This window comes from Phoca vitulina, unplaced genomic scaffold (assembly GCF_004348235.1).
Source record: "Phoca vitulina isolate PV1807 unplaced genomic scaffold, GSC_HSeal_1.0 scaffold50, whole genome shotgun sequence".
NCBI classification, from domain to species: domain Eukaryota; kingdom Metazoa; phylum Chordata; class Mammalia; order Carnivora; family Phocidae; genus Phoca; species Phoca vitulina.
In genome coordinates this window covers 3,956,499-3,976,550 of record NW_022589753.1, presented here as the reverse complement: position 1 = coordinate 3,976,550, position 20,052 = coordinate 3,956,499, and the positions used below count along the sequence as shown (strand labels likewise).

Here is a 20,052-nt window from a genome sequence, read left to right as displayed (position 1 = left end):
ATTTCAGGTAAATAATACATAATTTTAGTGTAATCATGACCTGTGCAAGATTGGGATATACTTATACTGAAGAATTATGTATCGTTTATCTGAAATTCATTTAGCAGGGAGTCTTCTATTTTCATTTGCTGAATCTGTTAGACTTCCCTTCAGGTCAGTTTTCTTCCTTATTGCCTCCATCCAATAGCAGAGGCTAAGAACTCCAGAGTGAAAAAGGTCCTAGGGAGGTGCTGATTCTCTTCCCCTTTTATAGATCTGGAAACCGAGTCCCAGCATGGAATCACTGTGGACTTTGAGGACCTTGCTAAGCTACGTGACTTTTCTTTTTCATGAAGGCAGCACATTTTCTAAGTGTCCCCTCTGCACAGGGCACTGTGCTGGGTGTTGAGGGATGACAGTAACAAGCGTACCGTGTGTAGAGGGCAAGCGTCAAGAGTTCCCTTAAGGCATGTGAAATAAGAGGCAGGATTCAGACAGACCTGGGTCCAGATCCTGCTTTGCCATGTATTAGCTGCATGTCAAGTCACTTCTCTCTGAGCCTCTGTCTCCCCTTTAATAATGTGGGGATAACTATTTCTACTGGGGGATTGTTACCAAGGCTCCAGTGGGGTGATGAAATGCCAGGTGGGGGCAGGGAAGGGATGCATGATGAGAGAAGAGAGGTGCCCCCAGTAAAGTTTGGTGTTGTCCACAGGTCGCCAGGCATCCTGAACCACCCAGATGATGCAGGATGGAGGTGCCAGAACTCACTCGTGCTTTCTCGCCCACCGGGGGCCAGCTGGCTCCAGCTCCTGGACACCCAGGAGCCCCAGGTGGGCAGGTCTCACCTCACCTGACCCTGGGCCCTGTCATTCTGCCACCGGAGCAGGGTCTGGCCTCTACCGTGTTCCTGAAGGCCCTGCCCATCCCATTGTACCACACAGTGCCTCCGGGGGGCCTCCAGCCGCGTGCCCCCCTAGTGACACACAGCCTGGACGGGGGCAGTGTACCCTTTATTCTCAGCCCCCTGCTGCGGCCCGAAGGACCCGGCCCTACCCAGGCGGGGAAGCCAGCGGCCCCGGCACTCACCGTGAACATTGTGAGCACTCTGCCTGTCCTGTCGCCGGGCCTGGGGCCCACGCTGGGGAGCCCGGGCAAGGTACGGAATGCCGGCAAGTACCTTTGCCCACACTGTGGCCGGGATTGCCTGAAGCCCAGTGTTTTGGAGAAGCACGTCCGGTCCCACACGGGTGAGAGGCCCTTTCCGTGTGCTGCCTGTGGCGTCGCCTTTAAGACCCAGAGCAACCTGTATAAGCACAGACGCACCCAGACCCACCTCAGCCGCTCCCGGCTGTCCTCCGAGTCTGATGGCGGTGGGGGCGGCCTCCCGGAGGAGGGCGACAAGGCTGGAGAGCGCTCCGGAGCAGATGGCACGGGGGGCAGCAGCAGCCAGAGGGTGGGTGGTGGGGCCCGATCGGAGAGACCCCTTTCTGTAGGCGCCCAGGGAGCTGGGCAGTGCCCAGCGCCTGCCATGCCCCTGTCTTCTATTGCCAAGACCCTGGCTCTGAAGTTGGAAGCTGTTCCCTGTCCAGGGTCCACATTTGGTGGCAGAGAGACCCCCGTGGACTCTGCCCACACGGCCTCCCCTGGGCTTGCCCTGGCTGGCTCCCAGCCGAGGCGGAAGCTGCCAGAGCAGACGTCCCCGACTGCCGGCCGGCCGTGCTCCCTGCAGCAGCAGCAGCCAGCGGCCACGTCCTCGGAGAAGCCCTGGGATGCCAAGGCCTTGGAGGGCCGGCTGCGGAAGTGTGAGAGCACCGACTCGGGCTACCTGTCCCGCTCCGACAGCGCAGAGCAGCCGCCGGCCCCCGGCAGCCCGCTGCACAGCCTGTCGGAGCACAGTGCCGAGTCTGAGGCGGGGGTGGCCCTGGGGCCTGGGGGGCCTAGCCTGCAGCTGGAGAAGCAGCAGCTGGAGGAGCGCATCGCCTGGCTCATCTCCCACAATCAGGCTGTGGTGGATGATTCCCAGCTGGACAATGTGCGGCCCCGCAAGACGGTCCTGTGCAAGCAAGGCAGCATCGACCTGCCCATGCCCTACACCTACAAGGACTCCTTCCACTTTGACATCCGGGCGCTGCAGCCAGGCCGGAGGAAACCCGCTGCCCTCAGCTCGGCCCGTTCCACCTTCACCCCCCCAGACAAGGCACGGCCACTCTTCTTTCACTCTGTCCCCGCTCAGCTCTCCACCACTGTGGCATGTGTGCCTGTCACCAGGAGCAACTCACTGCCCTTTGTCGAGGGCACCAGGACATGGCAGGAGCCCCCGGGCCCCCGGGCCGCCTGCCCCAGGAGGCAGAAGCCTCTAAGCCCCAGGCCTGCCCCCGCCCGACTGGTGGATGTCCCCAGCGGCCACCCCCGGGCCCTGGTCAGACAGGCTGCCGTGGAGGACCTGCCATGCCCCCCCACTGGAGACAGCCTGGTGCCTGCAGAGGACTCGGATAGAAACAGAGCTGCTGCTGGGGAGGGGGCAGCCAGCAAGGGCAGAGCAGGCAGTAAGAAGTGCAGCCAGAGGAAGCTGAAGATGTTCTCCCAGGACAAGTGGCAGGTGTATGGGAATGAGACATTCAAGAGAATCTACCAGAAAATGAAAACCAGTTGCCACGGAGGGAAGAAGGCAAGGGAGATGACCCTGGGTAGTGGGACAGAGCTGGCCTTTCCTCTCCAGGAAGAGTTAGCAGGGAATGAGGGCACAGTCCCGTCCCAGGACAGGAGGACCCCTGTCCATGGGGACACAGCTGTGGGGGCCAAGCCAGGGCCTTGCCAAAGTCCACTGGCCCCGGAGGGCTTCTTGGTGATGGAGTCCCCCAAGCAGAGGGAGATGGTGGCCAGAGCAGGAGGCAGTGACCAGCCTAGGGTGAACAGGGCCACCTCGCCCCCCACCCTCAGCTGCAGAGAACCCCCCTGTGTGGGCAGCAAGAGCCCCCTGCTTTCTCCAAATGGGAGGCTGGAGCTGGGGTGTCAGCTGCCTCCAGCACCTGGTCCCCTCAGGGGAGGTGACCTGGAGGCTCCCAAGCTGATTTTGCCAGACCCTAAGATGGAAGAAGGCACCTGTGGTGGTGGGGACAAGAAGGAGACCTGTCAGTGGACCCAAACTGTGCCGAGGCGGCCCAGTGGTAGCTCTGGGGAGTCCCAGCCCTCAGAGGACAAGCTCCCCTCAGAGAGGAAGAAGCTGAAGGTGGAGAAGCTGAGCTGCCAGGAGCAATCAGAGCCTCTGGGAACAGAAAGAGAGGCCCCAGGTGGCCCCGTGCAGGCCACCTCCCCGCCATCTCAGAACCAGGACTGTGACCCTGGGGATAAGCCAGGGGAGCTGCATGAGAGTGCTGATGGCGTGGCCAGGGGCAGGGCTGGGCAGCCGGGCAGGCCCTTGGAGCTTTCCGGCGCCCCCTCTGCTGCTCCTTCTGTGGCCCTGAGGCAGGTGGGGCTGAGGGAAGAGATCTTGCCGTGTCCCAGAGCCGCGTCCCTTGGGCATCAGTCCCCCCTGGCCACTCAGGCTCCTGGTGTCTTCGCTGCCCTGGCAGACACTGCCTTCCCCCCCAAGTACCTCCTCAGGTTGCCTCAGGAAGAGACCCACCCACCACCTCCCGTCGCCCTGGGGCCGGGACAAGGCCAGGACCCTGTCTGCAGGAGAAGCTGGCCCAAGGAACAGGCATCCTTTGTCGGGTCAGGGCTGGGGACCCTCCTGCCTCCCTGCCCGGCTTCAGGCTTGGCCCCCAGTGGGGCAGACAGCTTCCAGGAGGACCCCAGCTGCTCTAGGCCATGGGGCAGGAGAAAAGGGGTGCAGGGAGAGGAGAAAGGATACTTGGACACTGGCACCCCAGCGGCGGGGCAGTCCTGTGGCTCATCCGCCAGCAGCCCCAGGGAGACAGCCTCCTTCTTGCCCACCCCAACGTGTGCCACCTGGAAGAGTGGGCCCCCTGGCACCCGGCACCTCTGCACGGGCAGCACTGTGGTGGGGTCCAAGCCACCCGGGGGTGTCCTGAGTCCCTGTGCACTTAGCAGGGAGTTGGGACCTCCTGAGAATGCCCCGGAAGACCCTCCCTCGGGGCCTCTGGCCGGGCTCAGTTCCTGCCGCTCCTTCCTCACAGCCCCCACGCCCCCCGGCTGGCCGGAGCTGGCCTCGTGTACCCACTCAGAGACCCTGTGGAGCTTCAGGGCCCACGGCCCTTTCCCGTCATTGAGGGCCGAGCCCCGACTCACATGGTGTTGCTTGAGCCGAAGCCTGCCTCTGCCCACAGAGCAGAAGGAAAAGGCTGCTTCTGTGTACTTGGCACTGCACTTCCTTGGTGGCAGCGCCCAGGACAAGGGTCCAGACGCCCGGCCCGTGAGCAGGGCAGTGGTGGGAGGATGGACGAAGACAGGCCTGGGAGAAGGAGGGCAGGTCCAGACACCAAAGGTAAAATCCTCCTTTGCCTAGGGCCCCAGGGCTGGGGGAGTGTGCTTGGCACGCTCGTGATGATGGAGAGGGGGCGTGAAGCCACCCCGGGGCACACCTGCTCTTTGTGCTACAGCCTTCTCAGCCTGCTCCCGAGGGAAGTGGGGCTGCCACATACACGGCGGGTAGGATAAAGGCCAAAAAGGCAACACAAAACAAAATAATAAAAAATACATTTCAGAGGAAAGAATTATTGTACCAAGACCCTAGATGAGACACTTTTCATCACTAGATGTTAAATTTACATCTGAGCTTCCCAGTAACAGCAGCAAAAAGTGAAATGAACACTGCCCAGGAAAGCTCTGTGGGTGACAGAGGATTATAAACTGGAAATTGTTACTGAGAGACTCCAGGTGAAACACCATCTCTTATAAGGAGAGAATTATTGAGGCACCTGGCTGGCTCAGACGGTAGAGCATAGGACCCATGATCTCGGGGTTGTGAGTTCGAGCCCCACATCGGGTGTAGAGATTACTTAAAATTAAAAAAAAGAGAGAGAGAAAGAGTTACTATACCTGGAACTCGGGAAACAATTACTATGATCAGATAACTTAACGTCCGAGTTCCCTGGGAGCGGCCAAAAGGGAAGGGGCCGAGTGCTCTGGAGCTCTCACTTGGTGACTCGTAGTAAGTTTGTGGTCCCATCTCGAGAGCGAGTCTGTGCATTTGGGTTGTGTCCTGCTCTGGGAGGTCTTGGGCCAGGGCAGCTGAAGAGGGTCCCGGAGCCTCTGTTCTGACGTAACCGTAGGCAACAGTGGCAGAGCCGGGACTCCAGAGCCTTACAGGCTGTTCTTTGTCCCGAGAGTGGTGATTAATAAGGAATGTGCTGAGTCTCAGACGGGGGTGGGGGGGTGGGATCCGAGACCCAGTTGGGCCCTCCTTCCTCCAAAAGACAATTAGGTACCAGGTGCGGGGGTTCCTGGAGAGGTGGAGTTGGGGGCTGGGGGTGGGGGTGGGGAAGACCTGGCCGCAGTGTTCCCTGGGCCTCCAGTTAACACCATAGGGCTTTGACAATATGATGCCAACATGCCTGGTATTTTCAGCTCTCCTGCCCAGTGGCCTCAGGGATGGTGTCCCAGCCTGAATGGAAGAAAGGACCACCGTGGAGGAAGGCGAAGATGTTTCGGGGGAGTGGCAAACAGAAGCTGAGCATCCGCTCCAGAAGGTAGGGGGTGTGGCCACCTCTGTCTGGCCCAGGTGTGCTCATCCTGTCAGGAGCTGCCAGGGGCGATTTGCTAACCCCAGGAAAACTTCACAGGGGTTCCAGAGGGTCTGTGTAGAAGTGAGGGTCTGGAGGTTCATGGGCAAAGGAATCGGTTTGTTCCCCATCAGCCCATCTGCACAGCATCCTCCCCCGACTGTGTGCTTTTCGGGGGCACCTCTCCAAGGCCAGGAATCCAGTAAATATTTGAAATAACTGCGTTGAGAACACATCCGCCCGTTTAAGTCCCGAGGAGAGAGTGCGTTAATTATTTACAGCTTTTATTGCTTTTTTATTTATGCAAGTGGTACATGTCCTTTGCAGAAAAGTTCGGAAATATAGGCCAGCAAAGAGGAGATGATAAAGCATCCTGGTACTGCCTCTGTTCCGGGGAGCACTACTGGTGTGCAGGGTGCTCCCTTCCAGACTTTTGTCTGTGACACGTGCATGCACAGCATCTCCTGACAGACGGGACGCACAGGTTTTACTAATACCACTCTTTCATCGTTGACGGTCTTGCCCATTTGTTCAAAACCCTTTAGCTGCTGGGGACGAGGGGGCAAGGCCACTCTTTCACCAGGCCCCACCCCTCTGTGCTGCCCGAGAAGCTGTTGGGTCTGGTTTTCCCGTGGCCTTCTGTCCTGCTCAGGGTGACTTCGTGTTGCCTTCCTGCCTCCTGTTCTCAGATTCACACGCTGAAGCCAGAGCCCTGATGCTTTCCCGAATTCCCCCTCCACATCTCGGCCCTCTAATCTCCCCTTCCTGGAACACGCCTGCCTTCTCCCCTCATTGTCGGTATTTGACCCAAAGCTGAGATATTCTTCAAGAGGCAGTGCAGATTCCTAATTCTTCCCTACAGCTGCTCAGCACCTCCGTGGCTAGAGGTGATGTGCCCTCTGGACAGGCTTCGAGATGAGGCCCACACCCGTTTCAGCTGTCTGCCGGACCACGTGTCCAGAGCTGGCATCACTGAGGGCTTGCTATGTGCCAGGCACTGTACGGTGGCCCCCATTTTTCCCCTGAGGAGCCTGAGACACAGATAGGGCAGCCTCTCCAAGGACCCAGATGTGAATTAGCAAGTCTTCTTTTTTTTTCAAGATTTTATTTTATTTATTCCAGAGAGAGAGAGTGAGAGAGAGAGAGCACAAGCAGGGGGAGCAGCAGAGGGAGAGGCAGAAGCAGGCTTCCCGCTGAGCAGGGAGCCCGATGCGGGGCTCAATCCCAGGACCCTGGGATCATGACCTGAGCCAAAGGCAGACGCTTAACGACTGAGCCACCCAGGCGCCCCTGAATCAGCAAGCCTTACTGCAGAGCCTGTGTGTAGATAGCAGCTTGCCCTGTGCCCCCCAGCCCGTGACGGGCATGAGAGTCACCTGGAGTTGTGTGGGTTTTCTTGTGATGCTGAGACACATTCCTCAGGTCTGGGGTGGGGCCTGAGACTCTGCATTTCTAACAGGCTCCCAGGTGATGCTCAGTGTGCCAGGCCCCGGGAGCACTCTTGCAGGAGCTGTTCTTCATGCTGTCCCAAACCACATTTCATCCTTCCCCAAAGAAGCCCAGCTGTTCATAGCTGAATGAAAGAAGGGTCACTGCCTGTGTGACAGGGACATCCAGTCCTACCGCAAACCCCTGAGCCATGCAGAGTGGGGGAGGGATGGCTCCCTCAGGGAGAATTTGCGTGCTGGTCTCAGATGGAATGAACGCTAGCCACACCAAAGAGAAGCTGCTCATGGATTCAGAGAGCACAGGGGTGTTGGCAGGTGGCCACGTGCCCTGTCAGTATCTCCCACATTGGACTGACGTGGAAGAAGCACTAAACTGCATGGAGTGACAGCTGCAAGCCTGTTTCTGGGCCTCAATCGTGGTCCCAGGAGAGGTGGGGTGAGGGACAAGCGTGCGTGCCTCATTGACTGCTCCCACCTTCCCAGACTTCAGCTTAGCTGATACAACAGATCATCACCATGCACCTGCGAGGTGCCAGGTGCCACCATGGAGACCAGAGGGGAAACTTCCCCAAACCAGGCTGGTGGTGCCTGGCTGATGCTCCAGGAAGCCTGGAGAGGCGTCTGCAACAGCTCCTGGGCAAGCATAGCCTGGGTGAGACTCTCCTTAGGTCTGACCATATTTATAAGTTTTGACTCTTAGTAGCCAAATAAGCGTCAGGAGATTTCACATAAAAATCTGCATTTCTAGCTCGTCTTGAAATACCTGAAGCTCTGGAGAATCTGGGCCTGCTCTCCTGCATGGCAGCAGCTAGCTGGAGCTGAGCAGTGGCCGTCCCTGTGGCCAGCACCTGTGCTCTGCACCTCGCCTCAGTCCCCGCCCCTCCCTGTGGAGTTACACTGAGCTTGTTACACTGAGCTCAGCCTTAACATCTGGCTTTGCGGGAGCCAAAAACTGCCTCCCCCATCAGCGAGCTTCTCAGCAAGAGCCCATGGGTGGGAAGGTAGGTGAGGGGGCATTGGCTCAGGGGTAGACCAAGGAGGGGTCTGAATCCTGGATTAGGATGAGGCCACTGAGATTTTTATATCCATCGAGCATTTATTGGGCGACCATAACTGAGCCATCATTTGTGCCTTTATTGGCTTGTGACTGTCCTTTGAGTTCATTCCAGCTGCCTGGAGCTTCCAGCGTTGGCACGTGCAGGTCCTCCGCCTCCTCCTATACAGCTCACCTCTGGCTCAGACAGCTGGCTCGCCCGTCTCAGCAGAGACAGCACCATTGCAGTGGGACCTCCCTGACCTTTGTACGTTGATGTTCGCCCTCCCGTCATCTCCCTCCCACCATCTGGTTTTATTACCTTCATGGCGTGTTGGCAGAATTCGGTTTTTTGAGGCACAGAGTTCATGGTAGCTTGCTTCTTCCACACCAACAATGGAGAGAGAATGTGCCTCTGCTGCCTTAATAAGTCTCTGACCTCGAGGTCTTCTTCTGAAGGACTTGCCTGATTAGATCAGGTCCACCCAGGATAATCTACTTGATTAGAAACCTTCATTGCATCAGCAAAAATACCTTTACCTTTGCCATATTTTGTTAGTTAGGAGCAAGTCACAGTCTCCACCACACTCACACGAGGAGAGGATTATACAAAGGTGTGACTTAACAGGATCACCCTAGGGTGTGTCTGCCAGAAATGGCTTTCCCTGGCTCACCCAGCTTACGGAATTAGGGCTGCAATCTGAGTTTTCTGATCCAGTGTCTTCCATTGTACCACTCATGGTGAGTGGTTGCTAAGACTTGTCCTTTTAATGAAGGACACACATCTCTGGGGAGGTGTTCAGAAGAGAATATGATGCTGGGCTTATAAGAAAAGAGTTCCCTTTAATGGCATATTCCTTACTAAGCCACTGGTTCGATAGTATTTGGCCTGCAAAGATTTGATAAAGGAGATGACTGATCTGTTTGACTCACATGAGGTCTCAAACTCAGTTCATTTTCCGGTGGTGGATGGCATAGTTGGATGATAGAGCTTCTTGGAGAAGTGTCCTCTCCGTTTCTTTCATATTTAGTCCATCTTCAGAAACAGGGATGTAGTGCCCAGTCTGAGGGGCAGTGTTGGGAAAATGCTGAAAGGTAGTGCCTAGTCTAAAGGGGCTTCATGTTCACTGTTCAGGAGGCCATTTCACACAGCTTATTTTTTCTCTTTAGTATATTGAAATCCATCCATTTTTCACATAGTAACTTACGGCCAATTTACAACGGAAGTTAATAGTAACATAGGATTTGTTTAACATATATTTACTTTGCAGATAACCAAACAGGAAAACTTTTGATGAAGGGTTTATCTATCATCTATCATCCATCCAGGTTTATCTCTCTGGATGATAGATATAGATCCATCCATCTATATCTATATCTATGTCTATATCTATTTATATATCTGTCTACCCACCCACCTACATACGTACCATCTACCTAATTAGTTTTCTGTTGCTGCTATAACAAATTACCAGTTTCATGTAAATTTTGTTGTGAACAACACCAATTTATTATTTTCTAGTTCTGTAGATCAGAATTCAATATGTGTCTCCCCTGACAAAATCCAGGTGTCAGCAGGGCTGCATTCCTTCTGGAGGCTGCAGTGGAGAATCAGTTTCCTGCTCATTTGGGTGGTTGGCAGAATTTTGCTCCTGGCCAGTGGCTCCTCTTCCATATCGCAAACCAGCAAGGGCAGGCTGGGTCCCTTTCACACTTCAAGTCTCTGCTCCTTCTTGTTCAGTCTCACTTTTCAGACCCAGTCTTCTGCCTCTTCTTTCATTTTTAAGGACTCATGTGTTTAGATTGGGTTTACCTGGATAATCCAGGATACCTCATCATCTTGGGGACTATGCCCTTAATTATATTCACGAAGTCCCTTTTGCTGGGGATGTCACATAGTCACAGCTCTGGGGATTAGGACACGGACATCTTTGAGGGTAGGGGGCATTATTCCACACCATCTATCTGTCCGTCCGTCTGTCCACCCACACGTGTATGATGTATATGTGCACGTATGCATCAATTTACGTATCTGTCTACGCACTCACGTGTGTGTGTATGTGTGTGTCTCTCTGTCATTCATCCACTCGTGTGCTCTCTCCTTGGGAGAGGCCTGTTTTCTTATTCACGTTCCCATTTCACTTCAGTTGTCTTCACATTCCCCAGAAAATGAAATTCTGTAGCAGAGAATTCTCCATAGGCCTTAGCTCCCAGCGCATGTGGCAAAACCCATGTAGCGGAGTATCTTTTCTCTTTTACTCTTGTTTTGAAAAACACTTAAAAATGCAGAACAGTTCAGAAAATATGTAACAGACTCTTGGGTAGTGATCCAGAATTAGTAATTATTAATATTTTGTCATATTTGTTTCTGAGCCTTTAAAAAAATGAAATAAAATATTACTTTATATTTTATATATGAAGTATATATTTATATTATACATATATATTATATATATACACTATACATATATGTTATGTAGTTTTACATATTTGGCACTGATTCAATCTGTGTTTTCATACTTTGCAAGTCAATGTACACACTAATAATATATATAATTATTTTGAGTCTTTAAAGCATGTGTGTAAATACCATACTGAATTAATCATTCTTCAGTTTTATTTTTATTTTTATTTTTTTTTTAAAGATTTTATTTATTTGACAGAGACACAGCGAGAGAGGGAACACAAGCAGGGGGAGTGGGAGAGGGAGAAGCAGGCTTCCCGCTGAGCAGGGAGCCCGATGTGGGGCTCGATCCCAGGACCCTAGGATCACGACCTGAGTGGAAGGCAGACGCTTATCAGCTGAGCCACCCAGGCGCCCCGTCAGTTTGATTTTTAAACTCAGTATCGTGTTTTTGAAGATCTAGCCATGTTGGTCAAATTCATTGATTGTAAGTGCTGTAGAGTGCTCCTTCCCACGAGGATAGCACATTTTATTGTCCATTCCCCTGTTTATGGGCATTGAAATTGGCTCCAATTTCTTTTTTTTTTTTTTTTTTGCTGGGTTTGCAGTGAATGAATGCTTATACATACATGCCTCCTTAGGCCCAATGCGAGAGGTTTTCTCAGAACTATACGCAAAGTGGAATTGCTGGGTTATAAGGTAATCACATTTTCAACTTTACACATTATTTCTTTCTTTTTTTTTTTTTTTTTTTAATTTTATTTATTTATTTGACAGAGAGACAGTGAGAGGGAACACAAGCAGAGGGAGTGGGAGAGGGAGAAGCAGGCTTCCCGCTGAGCAGAGAGCCCGATGCGGGGCTCGATCCCAGGACCCCGGGACCATGACCTGAGCCGAAGGCAGACGCTTAACGACTGAGCCACCCAGGCGCCCCTACACATTATTTCTGAATCGCTCTTCAGAGCGGATGTGTCACTTTACATTTCCTCCAGCTGTGAGTGAAAATATGCCCTGCTCCCATATTTCTGCGAAGGCTTGTTATTAGCAGATTTGTGTGCTGTGCCCATCCAGAATTTGTAGGTTTTGGTATATATTCTAGGTTTGTGTATGTGCTTTGCCATTACACACACTGCAGATATTTTCCCAAGTCTGTTCTTTTGTCTTTTTAAGCCCATTTCTGTATACTTTACCCACATAATTGCAAATGTCTGTCTCTTCTTTCTTTTTTGCATATCAGAGCTTACTTCTGGGATTGTTTTCTTCTGTCTGAAGCATATTTTTTAAGAACTTCTCTAAAAGAAAAAAAGTCTCCATTCTCATTAGTCTGAAAATACATTGATTTCTTCCTTGTTGTTGAAAAATGTTTTTGCTGGGTATACAGCCTTAGGCTGAGAGTTACTTTCTCTCCACAAATCAAAGCCATTACTGCACTCATTTGGCTTCTATTTTGTGGCAGAAAAGTCAGCTATTAGTGTACTCATCTGTCTTTCAAAGGTCTCTTATCTCTGGCTACTTTTAAGATCTTCTTTTAATCTTTGGTGTTCCATAGTTTTACTTTGATGTATACAGGTGTTTGTTACCATCATTTATTCCATTAGGAATCCATTGGGCTTTTATGATTCTCGGATTGATGTCTACCTAGAAAATTCTCAGCCATCATTCTTCAAACATTGTCTCTATCCCATTCTTGGTCTTCTCTTTCTGGAACACTAAAGTAATGTATCTTAGATCTTCTCTTTTATGTGTCTTAACCTCTATTTTCAATAACTTTGTCTTTCTGTGCTAAAATCTAGATACTTTGTTCAGATCTATCTTTACTAATTTTCTAAACCCCCTGAGTTATTCTTTTTAAAGCTCTATTAAGGTATACTGAATGTAATGCCTATTTAAAGTATACAATGTACTAAGTTTGGGTGTATGTACACACCTGTGAAACCAATAGCAGCATCAAGGTAGTGTATCAAAAATCCCTCCAATTCCCATGTGTCCTCCTCCCTCCTGCCGTCCCCAGGTAGCCAATGATGTGCTTTCTGTAACTATACAGTAGTTCCCTTTTTCTAGAATTTTATAGAAATGGAATCACACAATATAGGCTTTTTTTTGCGGCCGGGAGGTCTGGCTTTTTTTCACTCAACGTGATTATTTTGAGGTTCATCCATGTTGTTGCATGTATTAATAATTCATTCCTTTTTTTTTTTTTTTATAAGATTTTATTTATTTATTTGACAGAGAGAGACACAGCGAGAGCAGGAACACAAGCAGGGGGAGTGGGAGAGGGAGAAGCAGGCTCCCTGCGGAGCAGGGAGCCCGATGCGGGGCTCGATCCCAGGACCCTGGGATCATGACCTGAGCCGAAGGCAGACGATTAACGACTGAGCCACCCAGGCGCCCCTTCATTCCTTTTTTTTTTAAAGATTGATTTATTTATTTTAGAGAGTGTGAGAATGGGGGGAGGGGCAGAGAGAGAGGGAGAGAGAGAGAAGCAGACCTCCCAGTGAGCGCGGAGGCCGACACCAGGCTCTATCTCACCACCCTGAGATCATGACTGAGCCAAAATCAGGAGTCAGATACTTAACCAACTGAGCCACCCGGGCACCCCAATAATTCATTCCTTTTTATTGCTAAGTACTAGGCCATTGGGTGGATATGTCATAATTTGTTTATACATTTACTTGTTGGTAGACATTAATGGTTTGTTTCAGTTAGGGGCTGTTACAAATAAAAACTACTATAAATATCCATACACAAGTCTTTGCATGGATATATATATACTTTATTTTCTAAAATTCTGAGTTGGTTATTTTTGTTGTTGTTCAAGTATAATTAACATACAGTGTTATATTAGTTTCAGGGGTCCATACAGGGATTCAACAATTCTATACCTTTCTCAGTGCTCATCAAGATAAGTGTGCTCTTCACCTGCTTCACCTATTTCACCCATCCCCCACCCAAAATGAACAAACAGAAGAAAAGAGACAAAGGAACAGACTCTGAAATGTTTGGATATATACTTTAAATTCTCTTGAGCAAATAAGAGCGTGACGTCTGGATTGTGTAGTAGATGCCAGACTGTCTCCCAGAGTGGCTGTGTTATTTCATGCCCTTGCCGGCACTGTGTGAAAGTGCCATCTTCTCCACGACCTGCTGGCACTTAGCATGGCCGTTCTTTTTACTTCAGGCGTTCTAATAGGTGTGTGGTGCTGTCCCACAAGCTGGAATTTGCATTTCCCTCACAACTAGTGATATGAAGCATCTCTTTTTGTGCTTATTTGCCTTTCATGTATCTTCTTTGGTGAAGTATCTGTTTGAATCTTTTGGCCATTATAAAAATGGGTTGTTTTCTTATTATGGAGTTTTGAGAATTCCTTATGCATTCTGGTTTTAAGTCCTCTATCAGATACGGGGTTTGTAAATATTTTCTTCCAGTCTGTGCCTTGTTTTCTAACTCTCTTAACAGGATCTTTTAAAGAGCATATATTTTTAATTTTGGTGAAGTCCAATTGTCATTCTTTTCTCTGGATTGTGCTTTTGGCGTCATAACCACAAAATCTTCGCCTAACTCATGGCCACAAAGGTTTCTCTCCTAGGTTTTTTTCTGAAGTTTTATACTCTTAGGTTTAACGTTACAGCCTGTGATCCATTTTCCCCTAATTTTTCTGTATTGAGTGATGTAGAGATGAAAGTTCTTATGTCTGCATGTGCACATGTAATTGTGTCAGTGCCCTTTGTCCATCTGTCTGTCTCTTCTGATGCAAGCACCACACCATCTCGATCACACAGCCTGACTTTAAGACTTACTATAAAGCTAAAATGTCTAAGACAGAATGGTATTTGCATCAAAGTAGACAAATAGATCAATGGAACAGAATAGATAGTACAGAAATAGGCCACTTGTATTTGGTCAATTGATTTTCACCAAAGGTTCAAAGGAAAGTATAATCTTTTCAACAGATGGTGCCGGACCTGGTAAATTCCTTCACCAGGAAGCTGAGCAATTACAGGGTTTACCTCATTTGTTTCTCTACTCTCAAGGGATCACTGCTTTCATTACTTGATGTCTCCTGTCCTGAAAACCATTGTTTTATATATTTACCTAGTTTTTTCTTTGGGAGAATAAATCCAGTTACTGTTAAACCGTCTGGGTCAGGAGAAAAAGCCCCTGGACTATGGCAGTGGCCTCTTAATTGCCCTCCCTTAACTACTCCCCTATTATTTATCGAGTGTTAAATTTGATTGTTAATGTATATTATGCTTTATTTCCAAAAAGTTCCACTTAAATATTTTTCAAATCTGCTTGATCATTTTTATAGTCTCTTGCTCTTTAGTCTTTTCTTTATTGAATTATGATTGACATACATAAAAGCTGTGCATATTTAATGTATACATCTTGATGAGTTTGAGGATAAGGATGCACCCATGAAACCATCCTCACATATGATGTCCTAATCTTACCTGTAATTTCTAGAAGCTTCTTCCTTCTTTTTTTTATCAGAACATTGACAGAAGATTACCCTCTTAAATTTTTAAGTATACAATATAGCATTGTTAACTATATGCACTGTGGTGTTCAGTAATTCTCTAGGATTCATTCATTTTGCATAAGTGAAACTTTGTACCCTTTAATCAACACCTCCTGATCCCCCTTCCTCTGGTCCCTGGCAACCACCATTCTCCTTTCTGTTTTTATGAGTTGACTGTGTTAGATTTCTGCTATCATTGGGGTCAGGTAGTCTTTGTTCTGTATCTGGCTTATTCTACTTCCAAGTTCATGTACATTGCAGCAAATGGCAAGATTTCCTTCTTTTTTAAGGCTGAGTAATATTCTGTTGTGTATATACCGTATCTTCTTTATCCATTCATCCATTGATGGACATTTGGGTTGATTCCATATCTTGGCTATTGTAAACAATGCTGCTTTGAACATGGGTGTGCAGTTGTCTCTTTGAGATTCTAATTTCAGTTTGTTTGGGTATGTACCCAAGAGTGTGATTGTTGGATCATAGGGTAGCTCTATTTTTAATTTTTTGAGGAACCTCTATACTGTTTTCCATAGTGGACATACCAATATACATTCCCACCAACACAATACAAGGATTCCTTTTTCTCCACATTCTTGTCAATACTTACTATCTTTTATTTTTATTTTTTGATAATAGCCATCCTAACAGATTCATGGGAGGTGATCTTTCATTGTGGTTTTGATGTGCATTTCCCTGATGATCAGTGATGTTGAGCACCTTTTCATGTGTCTGTTGGCCATTTCTATGTCTTCTATGGAGAAAGGTTTACTCAGGTCTTTTACCCATTTTTTTAAAGTTGGGGTTTTTGTTTTTGTTTTGTTTTGTTTTTTGCTATTGAGTTACATGAATTCCTTAGGTATTTTGGGTATTCACCTCTTATCAGATAAATGATTTGCAGGTATTTTCTCTCATTCTGTAGCTTGCCTTTTCATTTTGTTGATAGTTTCCTTCACCGTGCAGAAGCTTTTTAGTTTGATGCGGTCCCAGCTGTTTATTTTTGCTTTTGTTGCCTTTGGTGTCATATCCAAGAAATCACTGCCAAGGCCAATATTGAGAAGCTTTTCCCCTGTGTTTTCTTTTAAGAGTTTTACAGTTTCAGATCTTATGTTTAAGTCTTTAAACCATTTGGATTTGATTTTTGTGTGTGGTATAAAATAAGGGTCCAATTTCACTGTTTTGCATGTGGATATCCAGTTTTCCCAATGTCATTTTCTCATTGCGTATTCTTGCCCCTCTTGTTGAAAATCAGTTTATAATAAATGAGTGGTTTTATTTCTGGCCTCTCTATTGCTCTCTCTTCTGTCCCATTAGCTGATACGTCTATTTTTATGCCAGTGCCATAATATTTTTATTACTATAGTTTTGTAATATATTTTAAAATCAGTAAGTGTGATGCTGCCTGCTCTGTTGTTCTTGCTCAAGATTGCTTTGGTTATTTGGAGTCTCTTGTGGTTTCATATGAATTTTAGGATTGTTTTTTAAAATTTCTGTAATCTTTACTCTTATTCTCAACCTTTTCTAAAAACACACTTAATATTTTACATCTGATGATGCCAACATAGGAAGTCATGGCACATCTGACTCTGTTTTATGTATTATTAGCTCTCACTTGTAGTAACCTATTTCCTTGTTTGTTTTTGGACTTTTGATGGTAAGCTCAGATTTTTGGAACTTTGAGACTTGTGTTGGAGGTGGGTTTCTCCAGTAATGATTTGTTTTGCTTCTGCTAGGTGCCTGAGGGCATGCACTGGGCACTATTTTAGATAAAATTCTTAGTTTTAGGCTTTTTCGTGTCATGTGTATTGTGAATTCAGATTACAAACCCATGAGAAAACTGCCTTATTGTTATAAAATTAACAGAAGAGACTTTTGCCTCCTTCACTGAGTGATAAGATTGGAGTTTTTGAGTGTCCCCTGGGAAGGTGGTGGGGGTAGGGTGTATTATTTCTAGTTCACCTATATATTGAGGGTCCTTCTGAGGTCTCAGCTTTTGCAGTAGTAGAGGTTCGGTCTCCCACTTGATTTGCACCTAGGGTAGATTCTGGGTTTGAATCCTGCTCCCTGCACCCCACCAGACCATAAAAATGGAAGATCAAGCTCACTTGGTTTGACAAATGCTCTCAAAATGGAAAGCCCTCTTACCTTTTCAGGTTTCAGTTTTCACTTGGTTTTTTATTTTAAATATATCTCACTTTCTAATCAGAACATCAATACATTTATGTAGAAGTGTTGAACATTTTTATATTTTAATCTGTATTTTTAGTTGTTTTCAATATAGGGGTGAGTACAGTGGTAGACAACCAGAGTAACTAGTCAACTGTACTGTTGGAAATGGACTTTTTATCATCAAGAAGGTGTATATTTTGATGTAGTCAAGTGGAGCTGCCTTTTCCTTTATGATTATTACTTTTTGGTCTTGTCTAAGAGATCTTTCCTTACTCTCAGTCTCCCAGTGTCACAAACACAAAAACATATTCTCTTATGTTCTGTGTATATTAATGTAAGTAAAGATTTATTTTTATTTTTGTCCATATGGAAAACTATGGACCATGGATCAGATTTGACTTTTGACCTGTTTTTATATGCCCTTGTGAGCTAGACAGGGTTTTTACATTTTTAAAAGGTTACATATATATATATATATATATATATATATATATATATATATATATATAATATGTGGTAGAGATGGTATGTGGCTTGTAAAATCTAAAATATTTATTATCTGGACCTTTATACAAAAAGCTTACAGACCTACAGACCCCTGGATTAATTTACCTCTTTTTCTCACTTGTTTGCTATATTTTAACTTCCCAGTTATACCTGGAGTTTATTTCTGGGCCCTCCATCTGATTTCATTTGTCTCTTCATTTGTTGCCAACTCCGAATACCACACTGTAATGAAAATGGCTGTTTTCATTGATGAAAGTACATGAGCTAAAGGAGAGGGATTAGAAAATGCAGGATCCATTTTCAGAGTGGAAATGGAAAAATGTAGAAAATTCATACTTGGATGCCTATTTGCCCTGACATTAACTAGAGGCATGGAGATTCAGAGTGCCCACGGACCACGCCTCTGTGTGCCCAGAGCAAGCGCCGGACCGTGGAATTGGATTTTATTGATTAATTTGTAACTGTGTACAGCGGTGTATGAGGCATGAAACGCTTGTTGTAGGAAGCTTCTGACACATGGAACAATGAGTTGTGAAGTCCCAAGTGGATCAGAATGAGCAAGGAAGAGATTGGGGATCACATGGGAGAAGCCTGCGTGGTAAACCCTAAAATATATGTTAGTCATTGAAAGTGGGGGAAGGAGGGTAAACCGGGTCCTGGGAATAAAATCTTCCCTCTAAAGTGGATGTCTATCTGAGGTATGTGTCTGCTCACTTCGGTCATGACACGGTTTACCTGTTCAGTGAGGTAGCATTCTCAGGGATGACGGCACAATCTCTGAGGTGAGGTGGAGACACACATAAGAGAGACGGTGGCTGCCACCACACCTGGCTGAGACATTTGTCACATTCACCAAGGCACTAGAGGCTTTGACCACAGTCCTACATCCTGCTTAGTGGGATACTGAAGGTCTGCATGCCTCCACTTTGCTTCCTTTTGCTTTCTTATTCCCTGTAGGATCAAATGGGAGGAACAGTATAACAGCACATGTCGTCCCCACCCCCCCCCACCCCAGAATAAGCATATGTGAAGGGGCCTGACCCTCTCCTTGGATCCACCTTCTTCCCTCAGACTTGGCTGATAAAAGGAGGAGTGAGTGTGTGTGGGGTGGGGAGGGTGCGGCTGGAGTAGGCAGGGTGACCAGTGGCTTTCTGCCAGCCTCAAGGTACAGGACAAAAACTTCGCCCTGCCTCCCTTCAAGAGCTGCTCACTGAGCTCTAGTTAAAACCAGTGTCTCCTGAGTCCTTGACCTTGGCCAGCCAGTCACCGGTGCTGGAGCTCCTGTGCGGTAAGAAGGCTTTGTTCTGAGCAGTTTTCCATGAGGCCTATCAACAAAAACATTGTGCTGATCTTACGTAAGTGTCGATAACGCAGGCTCTTAAAGGAAGACCTCTGGAGAGATACGGAGAGCGCAGGGGGTCCACCGAGTGTAGGAGTTAAATTTAAAATCTGGACTTTCAGTGGCAGTTATTAAAAACCCTATGAACCACTCTACAGGTCAGCTCACAGCGAATTAGACATAAACACGGAAACCTAAATCGATTGTAAAGGTAACCTCCAGTAAAACTACCATGAGAAAAAGGACGGCTCTGTGGGCCAGTGTCACGCACAAAGGACACCACGTATTTATAAGGATCCTTGCATTTAAGGGTGTTTGTCAGACATATCTGAGTGAGCGTCTCTGGGGAAGATAGGCCAGTGGGACTCAGAGGAGAAGGGAAGCACTTGAATCGTGTGTCTGGGGTCGGGCTCCCCAGAAGCAGAGCCTGAGATGGGCATTCTTGGACAGGTGATTTACAGAGGGAGGGCTCTCAGGAGTGAGGGAAGCAGACCAGGGCACAGAAAGGACTAAGCACAATTTGGCATTGAGTATCCAGTCCTGCCTGATCCCGTGGGAAGGTCTGGAGTGTGAGACGCACCAGAGATTGTCCTGCTCAGAGAGAAAGGGGCTGAGCTGTCACCCCCTGCAACTGTCAGTCAGTGGCTAAGGGCCCTTCCTGGGGTATGTGCAAGTTCCCCCAGGCCTCTTCAGACAGGATGGCTCCCATCAGCCAAGAGCAATCCTCTTGAGAAGGGGATAAATATGAGTCATTAGCATGCAACACCCCAGCATCTGGAACACAACATGCAGCCGGGTGAAGGCGGTTGAGACGGGTCTTCGTGGCATCTGCTAAACTGCAGGAGGCCTTGTTTGGCTGGTGACGGTGACAGACTTGCCTCCCCTGCCACACCCTGTGTGTTCGTGCCCAGAGGAGGATCTTCCAGGAGGGGCTGCATGCAGAATGTTCTCAGGGAACCCAGGAGAGGC

The 20,052-nt window shown here is 48.0% G+C and overlaps 1 protein-coding gene across 1 annotated transcript in view; it reads left to right on the top strand.

Annotated features, from left to right (window-relative positions):
* ZNF831 (zinc finger protein 831) overlaps positions 1 to 20,052 on the top strand; it is a 110,019-nt gene that overhangs the window by 37,609 nt on the left and 52,358 nt on the right. Inside the window, exons 2-3 of the mRNA XM_032387580.1 lie at positions 695 to 4,429; positions 5,512 to 5,633. Coding sequence (XP_032243471.1) covers positions 731 to 4,429; positions 5,512 to 5,633 — 3,821 coding nt within the window. The 5' untranslated portion in view covers positions 695 to 730. The remainder of the gene's footprint in view (positions 1 to 694; positions 4,430 to 5,511; positions 5,634 to 20,052) is intronic.